The following is a 25,933-nucleotide window of genomic DNA, read 5'->3' on the forward strand; positions in this document are numbered from 1 at the left end:
ATGAAATGATGAGCACAGAGAACGAGAGAGTAAAGAGTATGGAACAACCAAGCCACACAAAGTTAAAAACCTCAATTTTCTTAAAGCCCCTTTGGAAGTCTCACATCTTCGTTCAAAGTCCCGAAACAACGTATTTATTTTTATTTTTTTAAATGCTTTGAGTGTGGAAATTTCTTAAAATTCCCTTTGTGCTTCCTGCCCGCCCACACCGATATTTCACTTGTCAGCAGTGGAGAAGCTGTTCAGCATCTTCACGCCACTACTGGTGATGTACACTAGAGAAGATGAACCACGACGCCTCCCTGGTCCATGCTGTCTGCTGGGGGCATAGCTTTAGGGCAGGGAGCTGCAGAGTTGACAAGCTGAATAGTTCAGTGTGACCCTCTCCTGTATGCCTGGTGTATAGGCAGGGCCGGACTTACCATTGGGCTTGATTGGGCTCAAGCCCATGTGCCCCGCGCAATAGGGGGCCCCGCCCGTTTACGTTTAATTTCCTATCACATAGATTTCTATGGAGACGGATAAAGTCGTCCTTATTCCCGGACAGTCAACCCACAGAATCTCCTCCGCTGCTCTCAGAACAACTCAAAAACATGACAAGCCACCCCTTCATCATATGACAAGCTCCAGTGCCCAACCGCATCACGTGACATTAGACGAGCTAAGTATGCAGATTTGGCGCTCTGCTGCTATGGTTAAAGTGAAAGTAAACCCATCCATAAAACAGTTTCATTTCCGGCACGTGCCGGAAATGTAACACTCCCATTGGTTGTGCTCTCAACCAAACTGTCAAACTATCCAATGGCTGGTGTCATAACTGATCACATGTGCAGCAGCATGGCAGTTGTAGATTAAACAGAGGCAAAGATGGCAGCTTCCTTGGCTGAAAATGATAAGAGGGTTTACTTACACTTTAAGTCAGTATATAAAGAGATCGGACTGCTCTTTCTTATACAAAAAATACGATTTTAAGATGTTGGAGTTCTTTAGAAGTAAACGAGAGAAAGACATTTCAATGTGTAAGGTGAGTGGTGACGGAAGCCGGCGAATGTGCGGATGTGAATGTACAGCAGGTGGGGATTGCGCGGTTATTTTGATCTGAGTTGGCGGACTGGAGGTGATAGAGAGGGGGTTGGTGTACCCTGTCACCATGGACAGGCCTGCCAGGTGGGTGATGATGGGGGGTAGTGACTGCCCAGAGTGCTGAGCTGATCCAGGAAAATAGGAGATATTGAAGCATATTGCTGTCAGGTTTCATCTCCTCACCTATGGGGAAGTGAAGGCAGATCAGGTTTCCAGGAGAAGAGAATGAGCTTTGTATAGGTCAGTGTTTCTGAGGCTGGGTATGTACAATGTCAATGTGTGAATACACCTAGGTGTGCTCAGTGCTGCAATGTACTGTACAGCCAGGCCAGAGGCACTGGGGGAGACTCAGGGATTGTGTAAGATATGTAGTGTATGGGTCACACTAAGGCCCCGTACACACGACCAAACATGTATGCTGAAACTGGTCCGCGGACCAGTTTCAGCATACATGTTCGGTCGTGTGTAGGCGCGAGCGGGCCGAATTCCAGCAAACATTTGCCCGCCGGGCCTTTTCCCAGCAGACAAATATTCCTGGACGTGTTTTAAAACCGTCCGCTGGAATCCTGCCCGCTCGGACATGTATGGTCGTCAGTACAGACCTACCGTACATGTCCGAGCGCCCGCCGTCCCTCGCATGCGTCGAATGACTTCGACGCATGCGTGGAAGCCTTTAAATGGCAGGCCCGCCCACGTCGCCGCGTCATTGCCGCGTCATCGTCGCGGCGACGACGCGGACACGCCCGGCGTACATGTACGGTGAAAACGGTCCGACGGACCGGTTTCATCGTACATGTTTGCTCGTTAGTACCCGGCCTTAGTGTATGGGTCAACGGGCAGACGTTCTACAGTAAAAAATGAAACCGTAGTGTGCATCATGTGTTTATCCAGAATTGTGTAGCTCTAATACATAGCTTGTCTTTTGAATCCGATATAGGGGAACGCACGTTTTTTAAGTGCACTATTTAACACGTGTATGGTACGCATATGTATGTGTGTTTTTTAAAATGGCCTGAGAAGAATAGTTGCACGTGAGCACTTGGTATTACATTTATATACACATATATGTTTGGTGGATTGTCAATAGGGGTGATATACATAGGGGCTAATAATTGCAATTATTGCCCAGGAACAGGTGGATATAGACCAACCACCAGGGTAGCACAAAATCTATATATTACACTTATAGCTTGTGTATGTATAATTTTGTTCTATTTAAAGTAATGTATAGAAGGGAGGGCCCGAAAGTGACTCAAGCCCAAGGGCCCCCACCACCCTAAGTCCTGCCCTGTGTATAGGTGACCCTTTTTTGTATTCCAAGTGTATAGATGACCTTCTCCTGTATTACTGGTGTATAGGTGACCCTCACCTGTATTCCCAATGTATAGGTGACCCTCTCTTGTATTCTCTGTTTATGGGTGACAGTGACACTATCCAGTATTCCCAGTGTATACTGTAGGTGACCCTCACTTTTATTCCCGGTGTATAGGTGACCCTTACCTCTATTCCTGCTGTATAGGTGACCATCTCCTGTGTTCCCAGTGCATAGGTGGCCCTCATCTCTATTCCTGGTGTAAAGGTGACCATATCCTGTGTTCCCAGTGTATAGGTGACCAGGGCTCAAAATTTCAAGTCCTGAGTTACTAGCCAGGGCTTAAGAGTTACTCGCCAACATTTTCCCCTTAAATCGAGCTGCCTCCTCCGAAATTAAAGCCTCAGCATGAAAAATGAATAACAAATGCACAATGTCGCACTGCAAAAACGCACTGGTTCACAATAGAATACATGCATTCCCATTTTGACATGCAAAAAGTAGCGCAAGCACAACTTTCTTAAATTGTGCCGCACCGAACAGCATGCTACTGGTAACGCTTACCATACGGCCTTGGTGGCTGCAACTGATGCATTTTGGGTGACATTACAAATGAATAGTTCTGCCCGCATCTCTCAAGGGCAGTGCATTAACGTGTGGTACAGGAAACCAGCACCAAATGCGATTTTGCTGCAACACATTCTAGTGTGAACTGGCCCAACGCTAATTTGGCAAGCTGCGCAGTGTCACAAATAGAAAGGCAGAAGGAGAGGGGGAATTTCACTGACAAAAAGACACTTTTACTGCACAGAAGTGAGTTGCCCTTTCTGCTCCAGCTATCATCAGACTGGGTGTAAAGTTTGCCATTGACATGAGAGGTTGGAGTGCAGAGGAAGAAATCCCTGACCTGGAACAAGCCTGCAAACACAGCTCTGAATGAGGACATGCCACATAACTGACCTCTAAGGACTCCACCACTCGCACAGGAATCCGCTAACATTTCCTGTCATGTCACTGATGAAGTTCCAATGAATGGTAGCTTTGGAGACACCTTATTGGTATCTGGTTGCCATGGGTAGGTAGAGCGGCTGTCAGTGTGAGTTGCGGTGCGTTCACCTCCCCTCCTCCCTGCCCGAGCCGAGCGGACCCGCCCCTTGCCCTCCCCGCCTGAGCAGACACGCCCCCCACCAATCTGAGCTGGCGCGCCTCCCTGCTGAGCAGACACGCCCCCTGCACGGGTCAAGCCGAGCTGAGCCGATGATCTGCCAAGCTTGTTCCAGCTATGGTATTTGTTCCTCCTAACAGCTGATGATCAGCTGTTACGTTCGGCTATTTCCGTAGCCTGCTACTGCGCATGCCCAGAGTCTGCGCAGTCGTTTGTGGAACTTCTCAGATGGTCATCTTCTCCCTGGGGCCTCCCCCGCCCGGGTGCTCGCTGACTGGTGCCCTGGATGGGCCGCTCTATTGTCAGTCAGTGAGCTCCTCCTGCTCCGTCAGCCCCATAGAGCCGCACACAGCCCCCCCCCCTCTCCGATGCCCAGGGATCCCGCATGCCGCGGACACCAAAAGCGCCGGCTTAGTGGGGTGACGTCACCCTTCCTGCAATATGTCAGACAGGAAAGCATGTAGAAGGGGGTGGTAGGTGTTGTGTAGGACGGCGGTGTGCTCAGTCCATACAGAGGGGGATCCTCTCTCCTCCCCCATTACACAACAGACGCCCCTTCTCTCTGCTCTGCATCCTGATCTGCCGAGCTGTGTTCCTCTTAACAGCTTAAGATCAGCTGTTTCGTTCGGCTATTTCCGTAGCCTGCCCATAGCCTATTACTGCGCATGCCCGGAGTCTGCGCAGTTGGGTGTGGAACTTCCCATATGGTGGAACAAGGATGTTAAGTCACCGGCTGCCTAAGCCGAGCAGACCCGCCCCTGCCCGAGTCAAGCCGAGCTTGGTCGGCCCGCCTTCCCACCTGAGCCGAATACGTTCCCCCGCCCGAGCCAAGCTGAGCTGTACAGGGCCATCTCCCCGCCAGAGCCGAGCAGACCCTCCCCGCCTGGAGCCAAACCTCCCCACCTGGACCAAGCCAAGCTAAACCAGCCCGCCTCCCCTGCCAGAGCCAAGCGGACCTGCCTTCTGAGCAAGACAAGCAACCTGTCATGCAGGTACACTCACCCGGAACGTTTTTCCACTCGCCAAATGCGAGCAGGCGAGTCGAAATTTTGAGGGCTGGGTGACCCTCACCTCCATTCCTGGTTTATAGGTGACCATCTCCTGTGTTCCTGATGTATAGGTGATCCTCATCTCTATTTCTGGTGTATTGAGAACCCTCAACTCTATTCCTAGTGAATAGGTGACCATCTCCTGTGTTCCAAGTGTATAGGTGACCCTCAACTATATTCCTGGTGTGCCAAGCTAGTATTTTTTGGGGGTGGGTATTTTTTTTTTTCGTTAAAGGACACAAAAAATCGGATCTAAACCCTGTGAATAGAATCACACCAATCAATTATTGTTCATGAAAAGAAAGTGTGAAAACCACAAAGTTTTCACTCTCAATTTCTCGGAAAGTTCACAGAGAAAATAAAAAAAGATTTCTTTGTTTCCTAACATTCTGCCACCGACAGTAACACTGATCTCTCTGCATGTAGAACCAAATTATTTTGAAGTGGACCAAGCATTAGATATTTTGTCTCATGCTATGTAAGGTGTCAGTGCAACACTTCCAGGCAGGGCAGGACTTAGGGTGGTGGGGGCCCCTGGGCTTGAGTGTTGAAGGGGCCCCCTGGAGCCGAGAACTGGGGGGGTCAAAGTTGTTGAGCGGGGGGGGCGCATTAAAGTTGTTGAGCGGGGGGGGCGAATTGAAGTTGTTGAGCGGGGGGGGCGCACACACACACCGCTCCTGCTTCCGTGCTGCCTCCTCTTGCAGTGCGGGAAAATTAACCCTTTCGCGGGACTGCGGGAAGAAGCTGTCTGTGCGGGAAAGTCCCGCAGAATCCGTGCGTGTTGGGAGGTATGCGCAGGGCCGCCATCAGGAACCCTTACTAGGGTTGCAACCTGTCCAGGAATCGGGATTACCACTCTCCTTGAGGCACCCAAAAGTGCCCCAGGTATTTTATAATCCTATTGTGTATACTACTATTGTGTATACTACTATTGTGTATACTACGAAAAAAAATGTGCCCTGTGCCGCTAAAGGGTTCGGGTTTGGCTTGAAGAAAAGGTGGCAACTCTACCCCTTACACAGCTTAAGACATGGGCCCCCTGGAGCAGAGAACCGGGGGGGGGGGGGGTGCTGCCGTCTGAAATTGAGAAGCGGGGGGGCTGCCGCAAATTGAGAAGCGGCACAAAAAAAAAAAGAAATATATATATATAAAAAAGGGGGTAGCCTTCTGGGCCCTTTAATAAAAAGAAAAAAGAAACCTCTGGGCCCTTTAATAAAAAATAAAATAAATAAATAAACATTTATAAATAATACATAAAAAAAAGGGAGGTTGCCTTTCTGGGCCCCTCTGGGCCTTTTAATAAAAAATAAAAAAATAAACATTTATAAAAATAAATAAAAAAGGGGGGGGGGTTGCCACATGGGGCCCTGGGGACCTCTGAGCCCTTTAAAGTGGAGTTTCCATCCCAAACATTTTTTTCATTATTGTGCTCATTAGACCTAAAAAAGTTAAAAAATATTTTTTTTTTTTACACTCATCTGGAAATGCCTGTTGCTATGCAGTCCCACGAAATCTGCCTTTGAAATCACCTAGGATTCTGACATCATCTCCCTCTAATGCTCCTGGGAAAAGTGTGTCATAATTTCCCAGGATGCAGTGCGCTGTCCAATTATCACTCCCCATCCAAGACTTCCAGGAAGTAAATGCTTGTAGGCTTCACAATGCCCACAAGCAAAATGACAACGGTGTAGACAAAGTTTTATAAACTATCTTTTTTGAATGTCTATGTGGATCAGCAGCGGATTGTAAAATAGTAAGTGACTGGATTTATATTATAAAAATGCCCCTTTTTTTTTTTTTTAAAGGGGGCCCCCTATTGGGTGGGGCCCATGGGCTTGAGCCCAGTCAAGCACAATGGTAAGTCCGGCCCTGCTTCCAGGTATTTATTAACCCTCACAAAGATCACAGGACTCCCACTGCCAAAGCCGTCAAATGCTTTTCACTCCAGAAAGACAGAGCCATAGCTGTTCAGGCCTCACCCAGGGTCACCATCTACTTCCTGAACTGAGCTGCTGGCTCAGAAATTACACAAACATGTAAATCCTTGTGCCCACAGGCGTAGCGTGGGGGGTGCAGGGGGGACCGTGGCACCAGGCGCAACATTCAGGGGGGCGCCCGACCCGTATGTGTCACAGTGGCTGCCTCCTCCTAAATGTACTTTCCCCGTGCTCTGCCGCTGTGTTCAGTCTCTTCAATCTCAGGCGCCCTGTGATTGAGTGTTTGGGGTCATGTGCGGCGGCGGGATTGGCCTGTCCACGATCGCGGTAGATCCTGGAGTTTCGCCTCCGGCCATGTTCAGTCTGCTGCACCCTGTTATTGGGCGAAGGCGGGACTTCAGGAGCAACCACATTCATTAACAGGCCAGCCCTGCTGCCGCATATGACCCCATACGCCCAATTACAAGGTGCCAGTTTCTGAACATGGAACAGGAAATTGAGATTTTGAGCCACTGCTCCAAAGAAGAGAAGGTAAGACTCCCTTTGCGGTGATCGTGAGAGACATGTTGCTGGCCCCAGGGGGGGGGGGGGGTCTGGACACGGTCTGAGGAGAGGGAGCAGCTAGAGTCATGCACTGTAGTGGTCAGTATAATGGTCATTGTAGTATAGTGGTCAGTGTAGTGGTCAGTATAGTGTAGTGTAGTGGCCAGTGTAGTATAGTGGCCAGTGTAGTATAGTGGTCAGTGTAGTGGACAGTGTAGCGTTGTGGTCAGTGTAGTGTATGGTCAGTATAGTGTAGTGGTCAGTATAGTGTAGTGGTCAGTATAGTGTAGTGGTCAGTATAGTGTGGTGGTCAGTATAGTGTAGTGGTCAGTATAGTGTAGCGGTCAGTATAGTGTAGTGGTCAGTATAGTGTAGCGGTCAGTATAGTGTAATGGTCAGTATAGTGGTCAGTGTAGTATAGTGGTCAGTGTAGTATAGTGGTCAGTGTAGTGGACAGTGTAGCGTAGTGGTCAGTATAGTGTGGTGGTCAGTATAGTGTAGCGGTCAGTATAGTGTAATGGTCAGTATAGTGGTCAGTGTAGTGTAGTGGTTAGTATAGTGTAGTGCAGTGCTTCTTAACCTTTCTAGTGCCGTGACCCCTTGACAAAAATGTCCCAAGTTGTGGGACCCCTAACAGTAAAATTATTTTTGTAGCGTGTGTTGTTAGCATCCAAGGCAAGACAAGTAATTTGTGCCCCTAACCCACGGAGCCCCTTCCACTCATACAGTATTAAAACCCCTTATGGTACATTTTCGGATGTACCACTCTCTTTGTTCGCCTTCCTTTTAGCTCTCTCTATGCTAATTTCTTTCTTTTTTCCCCCATCCCTCTCTCTAGCTGTCTTTGTTCTTTCTCTCTCATTTTCTTTGTTCCTCCACCTCTTTTCCTCTCCCTTTCATGTATTCTCTATTTTTATTCCTTATCTTACTCCTTGGGGGTGGGGAATGAGGCGAGTGGCAGTGCTGATGGGAGTTCTGATCAGCCAGCTTAGGTTCTGCTGATCTGAGAACTGTAGTGGGGACTTTTAATGGAAACTATAATCCCAGGTAGTGTTACTCACTGTGTCTCTGGCTTCACTGTGTCTCTCAGCAGTGACACCTATGCCAAAATCAGTCTCCTCCAGCCCCTCCCCACTCCACATTCCTCACCAGTCAGCAGACCTCTATTCTCTTCTCCCTACCCATGCCGTAAACTGAATGGGCGGCTGCGAAGAGGCTGAGTGGGTGGCGTGGCTGTGGGCTCCAGGAACAGTCCAGTTGGGTGGCCACAGGCTCCAGGGACAGCCCTGCTGGGCAGCCGCAAAGAGGCTGGGAGAGCAGCACGGGCTTCAGGAATAGTCCAAGATTCTGTGACCCCTGGCAAATCATAATTTGACCCCCGAGGGCAGGGATGGACTGGCCATTGGGACTACAGGAAGTTTCCCGGTGGGCCGATGGCTCAGTGGGCCGGCTTCAGTGACAGCGGCCTGGGAGTTTCTCACTTCTGCCTAATCTTGTCCCATAAGGGGGGGGCACCAAACTGATTCTTTGCCCTGGGAGAAATAATGTCTAGCTTCCCCACTGGTACTGCCTATAAGAGTATAAGTACCAGCCGTTCTACTCTAATAAAGTAAAATGGCTAGTGGCTAGTGAAGGGGTAGAGGGGGCTTGGGTGGCCGGGGCGGGCTGCGGGAGTTGTCCGACCGCTGTGGGAGAGACCTGTCAAAGTGGGCCAGTCTGGATGAATTCCAGGGCCAAATTTTTGTCCCAGTCCAGCCCTGCCCGAGGGGGTCCCGACCCCCAGGTTGAGAACCACTGGTGTAGTGCTTAGTATAGTGGTCAGTGTAGTGTAGTGGTTAGTATAGTGGTCAGTGTAGTGTAGTGGTTAGTATAGTGGTCAGTGTAGTGTAGTGGTCAGTGGTCACTGTAGTGTAATGGTCAGTATAGGAATCAGGTAGGTTAGTGTACTGATAAGTGTAGGAATCAGGCTGGTCAATACTATTGTAGGAAGGGACAGGACTCGGGTTGTGCTAAAAGTCCACAAGTTAGGGGGTGCAAATGACTTGCCTTGCCCTGGGCGCTGACAACCCACGCTACGCTACTGCTTGTGCCTGTGTAGTTCTTGACTATATTCACAAATGCCTGGCATAGCCCCTGCTGGATCTTCTCGCCTTGTTTAACTGGTTGCCAACCGCCTTATAGCAGTTTTTCTGCTACAGGGTGGCCGCGCTGCGCAGAATCACATATATATATACAAGTCATCCTGCACTTCAGGGTAGCAAGCGTGAGTGCAAGCTGATTCTACACAGTGGGAGCCGATCAGCCGGTACCGCGGGACCTCGCTGATTGTTCGGTACACAGGCAAAACGTCAGTCTGACTATGTAAACAAAGCAGATCGCCATTCTGTACGAATTGAAGGCATTGATGCTGTGTTCCTGCAAAGCAGGTATATGGATCCATGCCTTTCCCTAGTAAAAGCACCTCCCACACTACACAAAAGAACTAGCTAGGCAAAAAAGAAAAACAAAAACTGTTTGCTGTAACTGTTAACCACTTTAACCCCAGAAGAATTGGCTGCCTAATGACCGGGCAATTTTTTGCGATTCGGCACTGCATCGCTTTACCTGACCATTGAGCGGTCATGCAACATTGCACCCAAACAAAATTGACATCCTTTTTTCCCACAAGTAGCTTTCTTTTGATGGTATTTGATCGCCTCTGCATTTTTTATTTTTTGCACTATAAACAAAAAAAGAGCGACAACTTTGAAAAAAAAAAAAAAACACAATACTTTTTACCTTTTGCTATAATAAATAGCCCCAAAAAATATATATATAAAAAAAAATGTTTCCTCAGTTAAGGCCGATATGTATTCTTCTACAATTTTTGGTAAAAAAAAAAAAATCGCAATAAGCGTATATTGATTGGTTTGCACAAAAGTTATAGCGTCTACAAAATAGGGGATAGTTTTATGGCTTTTTTATTATAAATTTTTTTTTTTTACTAGTACAGTAATGGCGGCGATCTGCGATTTTTATCATGATGACTGTGACTGTGTAAATGACACTGGCAGGGAAGGGGTTAACCACTAGGGGGCGAGGAAGGGGTTAAGTGTGTCCTAGGGGGTGATTCAAACTGTGAGGGGGATGGGCTACAAGTGACACGACAGTGATCACTACTCCCAATGACAGGGAGCAGTAGATCACTGTCCTGTCGCTAGGCAGAACAGGGAAATGCCTTGTTTACATAGGCATCTCCCCGTTCTACCGCTCCGTGACACGATCGTGGGACACCGGAGGACATCGAGTCTCGTCCGCTAGGTGGCAGATTTAAAGCAACATACCTGTACGTTGCTTTGCCTGCCCGTGCCATTCTGCCGACGTATATCTACGTTAGGCAGTTGGCAAGTGGTTAATAAAGTAGTAGTTGGAGTTTTGCATTTAATCTGTTATTGTATCTAAATTTGCTAATACATCAAACACTCCTCTCCCCCAGAATGACAATGCTGCGGTCCGTCGTGCCCCCTGTGCTCCTGCATCCAGAGTGGGGGCACTCTAATACAAGAGGTGTGTTATTGGGCAGATCGCCAGGGGAAAACAGAGTAGAAAAATGGCAGAAAACGAATACAGCCAACACATCTATTGATTGGAAATTAGGGTTTTGGAGGAGGATGAGAGTAACCCTGCTAATCTACAGCTGTCTGTCCCCTACATCCATTCAAAGTGTAGAATTTACACAGAATCTCTGATCTTTGAAAAGCTGGGGGGGCGGGGAGATGAAGTTACATCAGTGAGGAGAGTTCTGAGAGTTGATTGGAGAAAAGCAACACCCTCCTTCCCACAGCACACAGGAACAGAGCCAAGGCTGTCATCAATACCAGGCAGTGCTCTCCCGTGACACCAAGGGGACAGCATGAGTGGGCACTGAGAAGGAGCCAGAAGGAGCCAGAAGTGGACATCAAGGGGGAGGCAGAATGGAAACCAAAAGGAGGGGCGAAGGGGACACCAAGGGGAGGCAGAAGTGGGCACTGAGAAGGAGACAGAAGTGGACATCGAGAGGAAGGGAAAAGTGGACACCAAGGAGGAGGCAAAATGGAAACCAAGAGGAAGGGGGAAGGGGACACCAAGGGGAGACAGAAGTGGACACTGAGAAGGAGACAGAAGTGGACATCAAGGGGGAGGGAGAAGTGGACACCAAGGAGGAGGCAGAATGTAAACCAAGAGGAAGGGGGAAGGGGACACAGAAGTGGACACTGAGAAGGAGACAGAAGTGGACATCAAGGAGGAGGGCGAAGTGGACACCAAGGAGGAGGCAGAATGTAAACCAAGAGGAAGGGGACACAGAAGTGGGCACTGAGAAGGAGCCAGAAGTGGACATCGAGAGGAAGGGAAAAGTGGACACCAAGGAGGAGGCAAAATGGAAACCAAGAGGAAGGGCGAAGGGGACACCAAGGGGAGACAGAAGTGGGCACTGAGAAGGAGCCAGAAGTGGACATCAAGGGGGAGGGCGAAGTGGACACCAAGGAGGAGGCAGAATGGAAACCAAGAGGAAGGGGACACCAAGGGCAAACAGAAGTGGGCACTGAGTGGACATCATGGGAGAGGGAGAAGTGAACAACAATGTAGCCCCGGGTTACTTCCAAGTACCGGTGCTGGTCGAAATTTAAGGGATAATCAGAGTGTATGGACTCTGATTTCAATTTGCAATGTTTGGTTAGGGTCTCTGTTTCGACTTAACTGTACTGTGGGCTTATTCTGTTGTTGCTGGGGTGTTATCGCACCCCGGGACGACAGGTGGCACCAGTGGAGTTGAGCCTTTTTCCAGCAACCAATCAGGAGGGAGTGTTCTCGCTGGGCATGCTGGGAGAGGGTGCTTCTGGAACAGACGCATTTGAGGCGGGGTCTTCTTCCGGTGTGGCACCCACCTTCAGGGTGGCCACATCACGGCGCTCATTTCCAACCCCCCTCCCTTTCCAGCATTAGCCCCCCTCTGCCCTCAGCACATTTCTAACCCCCCTTCCAGCACTAGCCCCTCTGCCCCCAGCACATTTCTAACCCCCCTTCCAGCACTAGCCCCTCTGCCCTCAGCATATTTCTAACCCCCCCCCCCCCCTTCCAGCACTAGCCCCTCTGTCCCCAGCACATTTCCAAACCCCCCTTCCAGCACTAGCCCCTATCCCCCTTCAAGCACATTTCTAACCCCCCTTCCAGCACTATCCACTCTCCCCCTTCCAGCACTAGTCCCTCTCCCCCTTCCAGCACTAGCTCTCTCTCTCCAGCACATTTCCAAACCCTCCCCCTTCCAGCACTAGCCCCTCTCCCCCTTCCAGCACATTTCTAACCCCCCTTCCAGCACTATCCTCTCTCCCCCTTCCAGCACTATCCTCTCTCCCCCTTCCAGCACTAGTCCCTCTCCCCCTTCCAGCACTAGCTCTCTCTCTCCAGCACATTTCCAAACCCTCCCCCTTCCAGCACTAGCCCCTCTCCCCCTTCCAGCACATTTCTAACCCCACTTCCAGCACTATTCTCTCTCCCCTTCCAGTACTAGCCCCTCTCCCCCTTCCAGCACTAGCTCTCTCTCTCTCCAGCAAATTTCCAAACCCTCCCTCCTTCCAGTACTAGCCCCCCGCACATATCCAACAACCCCTCTTTCAGCACTAGCCCTCTCCCCCAGCACATATCCAACCCTCTTCCAGCACTAGCCCTCTCCCCCAGCACATATCCAACCCTCTTCCAGCACTAGCCCTCTCCCCAACACATATCCAACCCTCTTCCAGCACTAGCCCCCCCTTCCAGCACTAGCCCTCTCCCTCCCAGATATTCCCCCCAACACATATCCAACTTCTCACATGGCAACTGAAACCCCAAGAGATGGAGGACATTTGCCCTGGATGCTCACACTAGCTCCTGCTTGGCAAGTTAGTGGAGCCTAGTGCCATAACTTGTTCAAGCACTGGGCTCCAGGACTTAGCCCGTATTCATGGGACGCTAGGATTTTGTTCAAATCTCAGGAAAAGGCCCATTAAAACTGGGACGGTATGGAGGTTTGGAATAGAAGGCGGGAAAGGATTTGTGTTTGTGGGGGAAAAGTTTGTACTGGCAGGGGGGATTTAGGTGGGAAGATATGTGATGGAACTGGGGAGAGGACTTGTGTGGGAGGGGCTTGGAGGAAAGAGGATTTGCACAGAAGGAGTTGGGATATTTGATAAAAGGGTAACATGGAGGAGAGTATTGCTTGCAAGGGGACTTTTGCGCTCTTCTTACCTCTACACTGTGTTACACACCCCTGACTGCTGTACCCCTTTTGTTTTGTACTCATGACTCCTACTATGCATTCTACACTCCTGTCCCCTGCATTTTGCATAGTAAATATCCCTGACCCCCTGTATTCCATGCATAACACCCACAATTCAGCCACATCTACTGCGCTACGCATTACTGTTCTCCTTGAGGCAACCAAGTGTCCCAGGTCTTGTATTTTACAATCTTATAGCATATACTAACAAAAAAAAATGTGCGCCACTAAAGTGTTCGGGTTTGGCTTGAGGAAAACGTGGCAACCCTTACACCAATGGGAGACAGAACTGGGCAATGAGAAGGAGCCAGAAGTGGACATCAAGGGGGAGGGAGAAGTGGACACCAAGGAGGAGGCAGAATGGAAACCAAGAGGAAGGGGGAAGGGGACATTAAGGGGAGATAGAATTGGGCAATGAGAAGACGCCAAAAGTGGACACCGAGGGGGAGGCAGAAGTGGAAACCAAGAGGGAGGCAGAAGGGGATACCAAGGGGAGGTGAAAGTAAACACCAGAAATGGACATATTGGATGCTTCAGTAGGAGAAGGGTGCCAAAAGGGTAGGACCTTTAACCTATACTGCTGAAGTAGTTCACAGTTTATGGGAGAAGAGCCCATTTTTTGCCTTGGCTACCAAAGGAACATGTGCGGACATGGCAAGAGAATCATTAAATGCAGAAATACAAGTAGCTGTCTCTGTAAATCTCTATTTTTCCTTAGCAGCTTGGCAAAGAATATCGTAATTTTACTCACCAAATTGTAACACACAAAATAAAAATGAAACCTTAAAAGAAAATAACTAGTGTTGATAAAATATATTTTCTTTATTTAGTTATTACTTTCAGGACTACAAAAATAAAATAATTTATAAATATTTTTTCATTTTTTCATATTAAATGACTTCCATCCAGCAAGAAGAGCTCTAGGCTTCTTTTCACATGTTTACCAGGCTAATCTAAGCTGCTCTGCTGAAAATCCGTTTTATTAAAGCTTAGTGACTGAGGTTCAAATTGCACACACCGCTGCACATCCCCCTCCATCCTCTATACATCCTTGAAAAGCCCTTTTATTAGAGAAGGACATTCTGAAAGGGCGGTAAAATATAAACCTACAACGCTTGGTGAAAAATAAAAAAACTCAGATCAAACAATATAAAAAAAGTTAAAAAGGACATTTTAAAAATGTTTAAATGTATGTGTTAACACAATGCGTTATTGAACATTAAGGCAGAAACAAGATGCCTTTTATTTAACGCAGCACGTGTTGTGGTACGCCGCAGTGTGGGTTCAGTTACTTATAACCATATGCACACAATTAGCAGACAGTGGGGTAGATTCAGGTAGCTTTGCGCAGTTTTTACGGAGGCGCAGCGCACCGTTTTGCAGCTGCGCCTCCGCAAATTACCTGCGCTACCCGCGATTCACGGAGCAGTAGCTCTGTAAATTGCGTGGGCGCTCCGGCAAAATGCCCGGCGTAAGCACGCCCAATTTAAATGATCCCGTAGGAGGCGTGGATCATTTAAATTAGGCGCGTTCCCGCGCCGAGCATAGTGCGCATGCTCCGTCGGGAAACTTTCCTGACGTGCATTGCGGTAAATGACGTCGCAAGGACGTCATTTGCTTCAAAGTGAACGTGAATGGCGTCCAGCGCCATTCACGATTCACTTACACAAACAACGTAAATTTCAAATTTTGCAACGCGGGAACGACGGGTATACGTAGCATTGGCTGCCCCTGCTAATAGTATGTTATAGGAGACTGCTAAAGATCACAGCCATTACAGCCCCCTTACAAATCAATGCACACATTGTGATCACAACAGCTTCCTTAAAGCGGGGGTTCACCCTATATAAAAAAAAAAAAAAAAAATTTCCCTCTAGCATTAAATTCGGCATAGTAGCGCGAGCTACAGTATGCCTGTCTGTAATTTTTTTTCCCCGTACTCACTGTTATATCGTACATAAAAGATTCCGGGGAATGGGCGTTCCTATGGACAGGGAAGGTGATTGACGGTCGGCCGTGGCACGTCACGCTTCTCCGGAAATAGCCGAAATAGGCTTGGCTCTTCACGGCGCCTGTGCGCAGGCGCCGTGAAGAGCCGAGACCTACTCCGGCTGTCTTCGGGGAGCGTGACGTGCCAGAGCCGGCCGTCAATCACCCTCCCTCTTGCTAGGAACGCCCATTCCCCGCGGCAGACGGAATCGTCTATGTACGATATAACCGTGAGTACGGGGATAAAAAAATTAAGACCGGCATAGTGTAGCTCGCGCTACTATGCCGGATTTTATGCTGAAATGTTGTTCAGCAGGGTGAACCACCGCTTTAAAAATGACTTGTACTGACGTATGTTTTGGGAAGATCCATTATAACAGATCAGATGCAAAGAAGAAGAAAATAGAAAAAAGTAAAATAGTACAATAGAAATAAAACAAGACCATGTGTCCACTAGAAGGATGTCTAAAGAATACCTTTCCTTCAGAGATTTGTGATTTGGTGTGGCCACTTGGCACTTACCGAATGGCCCCTCTGCAACCCGAGGGCCACACAATAAGTGCTAAAGAGCTGCATGTGGCCCCTGGGTGGCACGTTGGGTACCAAGGTCCTACACAGTTATTATCCAAACAAGCATTGGATTTCCCATCATGGTGACCAATAGAGAAGGTTAATCTTCCCAGGAGGGGCACAGACAGCAAAAAATAAACTGGCCGAGTTTACAACCCACTCTAAACAAATCAAACGTTTTTTTTCCGTTTTAGATAGACTTTAAGAAACATCACTCTAGCCTGCACTGTTGCTACAGGTCTGCCATTGTCCCCCCTGCCCACGCCACCCATCACATGGTCCATACCTGGACAAACTCCTCCAAGGAAAAGAGTGACTATAACCAGCATTCTCCCCATGGTGAAGCTTCTGTGAAGTGTACAGAATGTGCGGCGTGGAGGTGATGTGGGACAGGAAAGAGGGGGAGATGTATAAAGAGAGGAGGAGGTGACAACCACAAATGAAACTGACAGACGGCAGGCAGGAAGAAGTCACAGTGCAGTCAGGTCTGAGCTGCTTGATTTCTCCACCATGATGTATCCAGCCGACCCAACGTCTTTCCTCTGCAGTCTCAGCACCGAGGTCTGGTTCGACTCTCCGACAGGACACGGAACCGACACGCTGCCCAATAAGGTGTCCCTCGCCCATCGTGACTGCCATACCTGGAATACAAGACACAGCTCACACCTGGAACACAAGACACAGCTCACCACCCACACCTGGAACACAAGACACAGATCACCACTAAGGATGAGCCGAACACCCCCCTGTTCGGTTCGTATCAGAACTTGCGAACACACCAAATGTTCGTGTGAACTTTAGAACCCCGTTAAAGTCTATGGGACTCGAACATTTGAAATCTAGTGTTAATTTTAAAGGCTAATATGCAAGTTATTGTCCTAAAAAGTGTTTGGGGACCTGGGTCCTGTCCCAGGAAACATGTATCAATACAAAAAAAAGTTTTAAAAACGGTCGTTTTTTCAGGAGCAGTGAATTTAATAATGCTAAAAGTGAAACAATAAAAGTGTAATATTACTTTAAATTTCGTACCTAGGGGGGGGTGTAAAGTCAGCATGTGAAAAAGCACATGTTTCCCGTACATAGAACTGTCCCTGCACAAAGTGTCATTTCTGAAAGGAAAAAAGGCATTTAAAACCGGCTTTGCGGCTCTAATGAAATGTCGGCTCTGGCAATTACAGAGATGATTCATTCATATAAAAAAAAAAAAGCTGGGGGTCCCCCCAAATTCCATTAACAGGCCCTTCAGGTCTGATATGAATATTAAGGGGAACCCCGCCGTCAATTTAAAAAAAAAATTACATGGGGTTCCCCCCAAATATCCATACCAGACCCTTCAGGTCTGGTGTGGATTTTAAGGGGAACTCCACCCCAAATTAAAAAAAAAATGGCATGGAGTTCCCCCAAAAATCCACACCAGACCCTTATCCGAGCACGTTAACCTGGCCGGCCGCAGAAAAGAGGGGGGACAGAGTGCGGCCCCCCTCTCCTGAACCGCACCAGGCCACATGCCCTCAACATGGGGAGGATGTCCCCATGTTGATGGGGACAAGGGCCTCATCCCCACAACCCTTGCCCGGTGGTTGTGGTTGTCTGCGGGCGGGGGGCTTATCAGAATCTGGAAGATCCCTTTAACAAAGGGGACCCCCAGATCCTGGCCCCCCCATGTGAATTGGTAATGGGGTACACTGTACCTCTACCATTTAACGAAGGAAGTGTAAATAGTTAAAAAAAAACACACAGACACCGTAGAAAAAAATCCTTTATTAATAAAAAAAAAAAGAAAAAAACTCCAGCGGTGATAATCCACTCGTTCCCGGATTCCTGCTCCAACGTTGTCCTGATCCAGCGACGAGTGCGGGTGATCTCCGGTCCAGCGATGAGAAGATCCATCCGGAGCGCAGCATCACCGACCTCCTCTCATCGCTGGACACAGCCCAGCGAATGACGCGCTGAAGCTGTGACATTACTTATATGGGGAGGCAGGGCCACCCGTCACGTGACCCCGCACCCTCTGACGTACCCTCTGCTACGTCACTGGGGAAGCCCAGAAAGAGGGAAGACTCTGGGCTTCCCCAGTGACGTTCTCATCGCTGGACCAGAGATCACCCGTCGCTGGATCTTCTCATCGCTGGAGATCACCCGCACTCGTCGCTGGATCAGGACAACGTTGGAGCAGGAAGCCGGGAACGAGTGGATTATCACCGCTGGAGATTTTTTCTTTTTTTTTTATTAATAAAGGATTTTTTTCTACGGTGTCTGTGTGTTTTTTTTTTAACTATTTACACTTCCTTCGTGAAATGGTAGAGGTACAGTGTACCCTATTACCAATTCACATAGGGGGGGGCCAGGATCTGGGGGTCCCCTTTGTTAAAGGGGTCTTCCAGATTCTGATAAGCCCCCCGCCCGCAGACCCCCACAACCACCGGGCAAGGGTTGTGGGGATGAGGCCCTTGTCCTCCCCATGTTGAGGGCATGTGGCCTGGTGCGGTTCAGGAGAGGGGGGGCGGCACTCTGTCCCCCCTCTTTTCTGCGGCCGGCCAGGTTAACGTGCTCAGATAAGGGTCTGGTGTGGATTTTTGGTTGAACTCCACGCCATTTTTTTTTACATTTGGGGTGGAGTTCCCCTTAAAATCCACACCAGACCTGAAGGGTCTGGTATGGATATTTGGGGGGAACCCCACGTCATTTTTTTTTTAAATTGACGGCGGGGTTCCCCTTAATATCCATATCAGACCTGAAGGGCCTGTTAATGGAATTTGGGGGGACCCCCAGCTTTTTTTTTTTTATGAATGAATCATCTCTGTAATTGCCAGAGCCGACAATTCATTAGAGCCGCAAAGCCGGTTTTAAATGCCTTTTTTCCTTTCAGAAATGACACTTTGTGCAGGGACAGTTCTATGTACGGGAAACATGCGCTTTTTCACATGCTGACTTTACACCCCCCCTAGGTACGAAATTTAAAGTAATATTTCACTTTTATTGTTTCACTTTTAGCATTAAATTCACTGCTCCTGAAAAAAAGAGATTTTTAATACAGCTTACCTGTAAAATCTTTTTCTTGGAGTACATCACGGGACACAGAGCGGCATTCATTACTATATGGGTTATATGGAGTACCTTCAGGTGTAGACACTGGCAATCTCAAACAGGAAATGCCCCTCCCTATATAACCCCCTCCCATAGGAGGAGTACCTCAGTTTTGTAGCAAGCAGTATGCCTCCCAAAATGGTCCTCAAAAAAGAGGGGTGGGAGCTCTGTGTCCCGTGATGTACTCCAAGAAAAAGATTTTACAGGTAAGCTGTATTAAAAATCTCTTTTTCTTTATCGTACATCACGGGACACAGAGCGGCATTCATTACTATATGGGATGTCCCAAAGCAATGCTTACAATGAGGGGAGGGAGAACATCTCCAAGACAAAAGGATTTAATTTAGAGATATACTCAAATCATAATAAATCCAACTTAGTTGAGAAAAATAAAATTTTTAAATTTAACTCGAACAAGAGGAGCCCCCGGAATCCGAGGGTCTCAAACTGCAGCCTGCAGCACTGCCTGCCCGAAGGCAGTATCAGTATTCCTTCTTACGTCCAACTTGTAGAATTTTGTAAACGTGTGGACAGAAGACCAGGTTGCCGCCTTGCAAACTTGAGCCATAGAGATCTGGTGGTGTGCTGCCCAGGAGGCGCCCATGGCTCTAGTAGAATGAGCCTTTAATGATACTGGAGGAGGCAACCCTTTCAAGCCGTAGGCCTGAGTGATTAATTGCTTAATCCACCTAGAAATGGTGGACTTTGCAGCTGCCTGCCCCTTCTTGGGCCCATCCGGTAGAATGAACAGCACATCTGTCTTCCGGATCTTCTTTGTAGCTTTAAGATAGGCCTTCATGGCCCTGACAATATCCAAGGTATGCAGCAACCCTTCCTTTCTGGAAGTAGGTTTAGGGAAGAAGGATGGTAATACCAAATCCTGGTTCAAATGAAAACTGGATATGACCTTCGGAAGGAAGGAAGGATGAGGGCGGAGAACGACCCTGTCCTTATGAAAAACAAGATATGGTTCCTTACAGGATAAGGCTGCCAGCTCCGAAACTCTTCTTGCGGAAACTATGGCAACCAAAAATACTAACTTCCTTGTCAGTAGAACCAAAGGAATATCAGCCAACGGCTCAAACGGTTGTTTCTGTAAACTTGACAGAACAAGATTTAAATCCCACGGACAAAGCGGGGATTTAACTGGAGGTCTAATACGTAAGACCCCTTGAAGGAAGGTCTTAACCAGCGAGTGGGTGGCCAGCGGCCGCTGAAACCACACTGACAGAGCAGAAATCTGTCCTTTGATTGTGCTTAATGCCAATCCTTTATCCACTCCTAGCTGGAGAAAACTTAATACTCTATCGATGGTAAATTTGCGAGAAAGCCATCGCTTGGACTCACACCAGCCTACATAGGCCTTCCAGACCCTGTAATAAATCACCCTAGAGACCGGTTTCCTGGCTCTGATTAGGGTAGAGATTACTTTCTGAGACAGACCTCTACCCCTGAGAATCAGGGATTCAGCTTCCAGGCCGTCAAATTTAGATGCCGTAAGGCAGGGTGGAGGATCGGACCTTGCGATAGCAGGTCTGGCCGTAGAGGAAGAGTCCAAGGGTCTCCCACTACCATCCTTAAGATTAGTGAGTACCATGCCCTTCTGGGCCATGCTGGAGCTACCAGGATGACTGGTATGTGCTCCACCCGGATCCTGCGCAGCAGGCGGGGTAGTAACTGGAGCGGGGGAAACGCATAAAGAAGTTTGAACTGATGCCAAGGGCAAACCAACGCATCGGTTCCGCAGGCCATCGGATCCCTTGAGCGGGACATGAACCTGTCTAGTTTCTTGTTGAGTCTCGATGCCATGATATCCACGTCCGGCACTCCCCATCTTTGGCAGAGTGCTTGAAAGACTAGTGGATGCAGAGACCATTCCCCCGGCCATAGAGTCTGGCGGCTTAAGAAGTCCGCCTGAAAGTTGTCCACTCCTGGAATGAATATTGCCGATATGCAGGGCACATGAGCCTCTGCCCATAGAAGAATCAAGCTCACCTCTCTCTGAGCGGCTTGACTCCTGGTTCCCCCTTGGTGATTTATGTGTGCCACGGCCGTGGCATTGTCTGATTGAATTCTCACCGGGAACCCCTGCAATTTTGACGTCCAAGCCCTGAGGGCTAGTCGAGCAGCTCTGAGCTCCAAGATGTTGATGGGCAACTGCTTCTCTGGCTTTGCCCAAGTACCTTGGCGAGTGCAACCATCCAAAATTGCTCCCCAGCCCGTCAGGCTGGCGTCTGTGGTCACTATCTTCCAAGCCACTGGGCTGAAAGACCTCCCCTTCAGTAGATTCTGAGGGTCTAACCACCAACACAGACTTTGTCGGACTCTTGATGAGAGCGGCAACGGGATATCCAAGGCCTGTGGCCTTCTGCTCCATGCTGACAGGATGGCTGCCTGTAGGATGCGAGTGTGGCTCTGGGCGTATGGTACCGCCTCGAATGTGGCCACCATCTTGCCTAGTAACCTCATACATAGGCGAATAGTCGGTTCTTTCTTGCTTAGAACCAGTAGGATTAATTCCTTGATGGCTTTTACCTTCCTCAGAGGTAGGAACACTCCTTGTTGTTCTGTGTCTAATCTCATGCCGAGATATTCCAACTGCTTTGTGGGCTGGAAAGCTGACTTTTCTCGATTTAGGACCCAGCCAAACCTCTCGAGGTATTGGACCGTGAGGGCCACTGCTCGCTCCAAGCCGGGAGACGAGTGATCTATGACTAGGAGGTCGTCCAGGCATGCTAGGATCGTGACCCCTTGGATCCTTAGTTTGGCTAGGATTGGAGCTAGGACCTTCGTGAACACCCGGGGGGCCGTAGCCAACCCGAAGGGAAGCGCCACGAATTGGAAGTGACGCGAAGCCACCATGAAGCGTAGATATCTTTGATGTGGCTGATAAATTGGAACATGAAGGTAGGCATCCTTTATGTCTATGGACGCCATGAAGTCGTCCTTCTGGAGTGTGGCAGCTGCTGACCGCACGGATTCCATCCGAAATGAGCGGATCTTTAGATATGCATTTACCATCTTTAGGTCCAAAATTGGCCTGACATCTCCATTGGATTTTGGGATGATGAATAGGTTGGAGTAGAAACCCAGCCCCTGTTCCAGGACTGGTACCTCTACTATTACTTCCTGGGAAAGTAGATGATCTAATGCCGATCTTAATGCGGCTCCCTTTTCCGGATCGTTTGGAATCCTCGACTTCTGGAAATGAGGAGGAGGAAACCTTAGGAAATCTAATTTGTAGCCTGTGGCCACGGAAGACCGTACCCACTCGTCGGGAATGCTGGCTTCCCAAATCTCTGAAAAGAGTCGCAGCCTTCCCCCCACCTTCGTGGGTGGGGGCGCCCCTTCATAAGGTTGGCTTGGGGGCTGGTTTTGCTGGTTTGCGAAACCACTGCCTTTTGCCTCTAACAGCCTGTCCTTGTGATCTGCTGTTGAAGCCGAAGTTTGCTTTTGCAGGAGGCCGTCGATACTGCTTGGCATTAGAGGGCCCCTGCCCAGGGGAATACTGTCGTTTAAACGCAGGTCCCTGAACCTTCTTCTTAGTTGGCAAGAGAGTACTCTTGCCGTTTGAAATGGTCTGAATGTATTTATCTAGGTCTTCTCCGAAGAGTCGTCCTCCATGGAAGGGGAACCCTACCAGGAGCTTCTTGCATGGGGGCTCAGCCTCCCAGCTTTTTAACCATAAGAGTCTTCTCATATGGATAAGGGATAACGATAAACGTGACGCTTGCTGGATAGAATCCTTGATTGCGTCTACCGTAAAACATATGGCCTTAGGGACATCCGAAAATTTTTCTGCCTGCTGGGCCGGAATAAGTTTAAGCATCTGCTTAAATTGATCCGATAATGCTTGAGCGACCCCAATCGCAGCCACAGCTGGCTGTACTACTGCCCCTGCAGTAGTGAAGGAGTTCTTAAGTAGTGCTTCCAAGCGCTTATCAACTGGATCCTTGAACACCTGTATGTTTTCTACAGGGCATGTTAACGATCTGTTAACACATGAGATGGCTGCGTCCACTGCAGGAGTAGCCCATCTTTTGGAAAAATTTTCTTCCATAGGATATAGGACAGAGAACCTTTTAGGTGGTAAGAAGATCTTATCTGGCTTGTTCCAATCTTGGAACAAAATTCCCTCTAATAGAGGATGGATCGGAAACACAGCATTGCTTTGAGGCGCCCTCAGTGAGCCCAAAGCTGAAACCGTCGATACCTGGAGATCTGGTACTGGCAAGTTGAATGTCCTATGGACCAAGTCCGACAATCCTTGAATCCACCAGCTCTCCCTCAGGGAGACTGCCCCAGACTCCTCTGTATCCGGGTCTTCGATCCCTGAACCTACTTGGTCCGTGTCCAAGAGGTCGTCCAATTCCCCTGAGGAAAGGACCTCCTCTTCTGAGGGTCCGCGCTCGGGCGACGGAGATCTATTCCGCTTACTGCCCCGCATAGCTGCGGATATCATTTTTCCCATGCTTTTCTGCATCTCTTTTAAAGAGGTGAGTAATACCTCCTCCGTGACCATCTTAGGGTTGGACTGACCCGCGTCAGCTCCAGCCCCAGATCCCGATGGCCCCAAGGCTCCCTGTAGGGAAAACAGCGGCATACCATGGTACAATACCGAGGTACACCTGCTACCTATTGGTATTTGGAACTATAAAAGTTAATTGTCCAAACACCTGTTTGGGGGATAAAAAAATGCTTCCTCTCCCCTAGATGACTTTTTTTTTTTTTTTTTTTTTTTTTCGTTTTTGTTTCAAATCCAGGAAAGAAAAAACATTCTGTCCCCCTGAGTAGTATTGCAAAGAAAAACTATGAGATGGAAAAGAAACAGCCTATTTCTAGGCTTGACAAAACAGTCCTCTGAAGACTGCAATATCCTTTCTGGCCACTGTGTGTCCTCGGCGCCCCGTGCTGCCGCTCTGGTCTTTCTCCTCAGTTCCAAAGTATTGATGGAACAAACAAGGAAGGGCCGCCCCTTCCTTTAAGCCACTGACCCGCCCTTCCCCCCCAGCAACCTCAAACAGGAAATGCCCCTCCCGACAGGGGGAGGGGGGGGGGATTTTGGGAGGAAGGGACCTCTCTGTTCCAGCAAACTGCAGCCTGCAGCCTGGAACCATGAGGAGGTCAGCGTTTTGCCTGCTTGCAGGCTCTGAGGAGGAAGACTGAATGGAGCATCGCCTGGAGGCCTGCAGGTAAGCAAAGCTCTCTGACACACACATATATTTTTATATAACACAGGCCCCACTCAATGCTTTTCCAACACTACAAGGGAGGTCACATCTTATGGGGAATAATACATAGAGAGCCATCCTATCTTTATGATATGTGACTAGTTTGCCAGATGCAGTGCATAACTTTAGGCATGTCCCCTGTGACCCCCCAGAAAAAAACCTGCTAAGAACCAAGTTCCGCAAGTTTTCCCCTCACTTACCTGCTCCATGCCGCAGGACTTTGCCAAGCAAGAGGCCCAATCTTCCCCCATCTCCGTGGGGATGTCTAGACCTTCAGGCCCTGGGTTCCTATGAAGGATCCACTGTCCTGGGCCCATATAGCACCCTGGCAACAGAAAACTTTAGGTACCCAAAGGTTTCTAAGTTCTGGGCCCAGGGTCCAGCTCTCTAAAAAGAAAAGCATTATGGGCTATACCCCAAGGGTTTGGGGTCCGGTTACTGACCACTTTAGCGCTGAGGCTTTTTTGGACAGAACCGGTAGCTCACCTAATCCCAAGGATGCGGAGGCAAGCTAAACCATGACTAACACCTAAGACACTGGCGTAAAAACTGAGGTACTCCTCCTATGGGAGGGGGTTATATAGGGAGGGGCATTTCCTGTTTGAGATTGCCAGTGTCTACACCTGAAGGTACTCCATATAACCCATATAGTAATGAATGCCGCTCTGTGTCCCGTGATGTACGATAAAGAAAACGTCCTTTTTTAAAACTTTTTTTGCATTGATACATGTTTCCTGGGACAGGACCCAGGTCCCCAAACACTTTTTAGGACAATAAATTGCATATTAGCCTTTAAAATTAACACTTTAGATTTCTCCCATAGACTTTAACAGGGTGTTCCGCGGCTTTTCGAATTTGCCGCGAACACCCCTAATTGTTCGTTGTTCGCCGAAAAGGCGAACAGGCAATGTTCGAGTCGAACATGAGTTCAACTCGAACTCGAAGCTCATCCCTACTCACCACCCACACCTAGAACACAAGACACAGCTCACCACCCACATCTAGAACACAAGACACAGCTCACCGCCCACATCTAGAACACAAGACACAGCTCACCACCCACATCTAGAACACAAGACACAGCTCACCACCCACATCTAGAACACAAGACACAGCTCACCGCCCACATCTAGAACACAAGACACAGCTCACCACCCACATCTAGAACACAAGACACAGCTCACCACCCACACCTAGAACACAAGACACAGCTCACCACCCACACCTGGAACACAAAACACAGCTCATCGCCCACATCTAGAACACAAGACATAGATCACCACGCATTTTCAAAGTCTAAAGCAAATCTGATCTCATAAAAGATCTATGAAGCCTGCAAATACTCAAAGTCTGAAAATGCTGGTTGCCTGGCTGTCATGCTGACCACTGGCTTCAATACTTTCTGAGTCACTGACCCGAAACAAGAGTGCAGAGCAGGGAAGTTCAAAAGGAAAGTGAAAACTAATTATCTGCATATGGGTCTCAGGTCAGAAAGTTGATGTCAGAGGGTCAGCAGACTTTTACTACAATATTTACTTAAAGCGGAATTCCGCCAAAAAAATAAAAATATTAAAAGTCAGCGGCTTTAAAACTGTAAACACCACTTTTGGCCACTGGATGGCACAAAGAATCATAGGAATTTTCTATGACACTTAGCCCCATCCAGTGGCCAAATGCCATATTTTCTATTTTA

General features: G+C 48.6%; 2 protein-coding genes across 2 annotated transcripts in view; both read right to left on the reverse strand.

Annotated features, from left to right (window-relative positions):
• LOC120933491 overlaps nt 1-16,287 on the reverse strand; it is a 35,554-nt gene extending 19,267 nt beyond the window's left edge. Inside the window, exon 1 of the mRNA XM_040346724.1 lies at nt 16,209-16,287. Coding sequence (XP_040202658.1) covers nt 16,209-16,260 — 52 coding nt within the window. The 5' untranslated portion in view covers nt 16,261-16,287. The remainder of the gene's footprint in view (nt 1-16,208) is intronic.
• The window catches only part of LOC120933490 (calpain-5-like), a 36,142-nt gene continuing 25,859 nt past the window's right edge, over nt 15,651-25,933 (reverse strand). The window contains exon 12 of the mRNA XM_040346723.1: nt 15,651-16,563. Within this exon, the coding sequence (XP_040202657.1) occupies nt 16,393-16,563 (171 nt within the window). The 3' untranslated portion in view covers nt 15,651-16,392. The remainder of the gene's footprint in view (nt 16,564-25,933) is intronic.

Source organism: Rana temporaria, chromosome 3, assembly GCF_905171775.1.
Source record: "Rana temporaria chromosome 3, aRanTem1.1, whole genome shotgun sequence".
Lineage (NCBI taxonomy): Eukaryota > Metazoa > Chordata > Amphibia > Anura > Ranidae > Rana > Rana temporaria.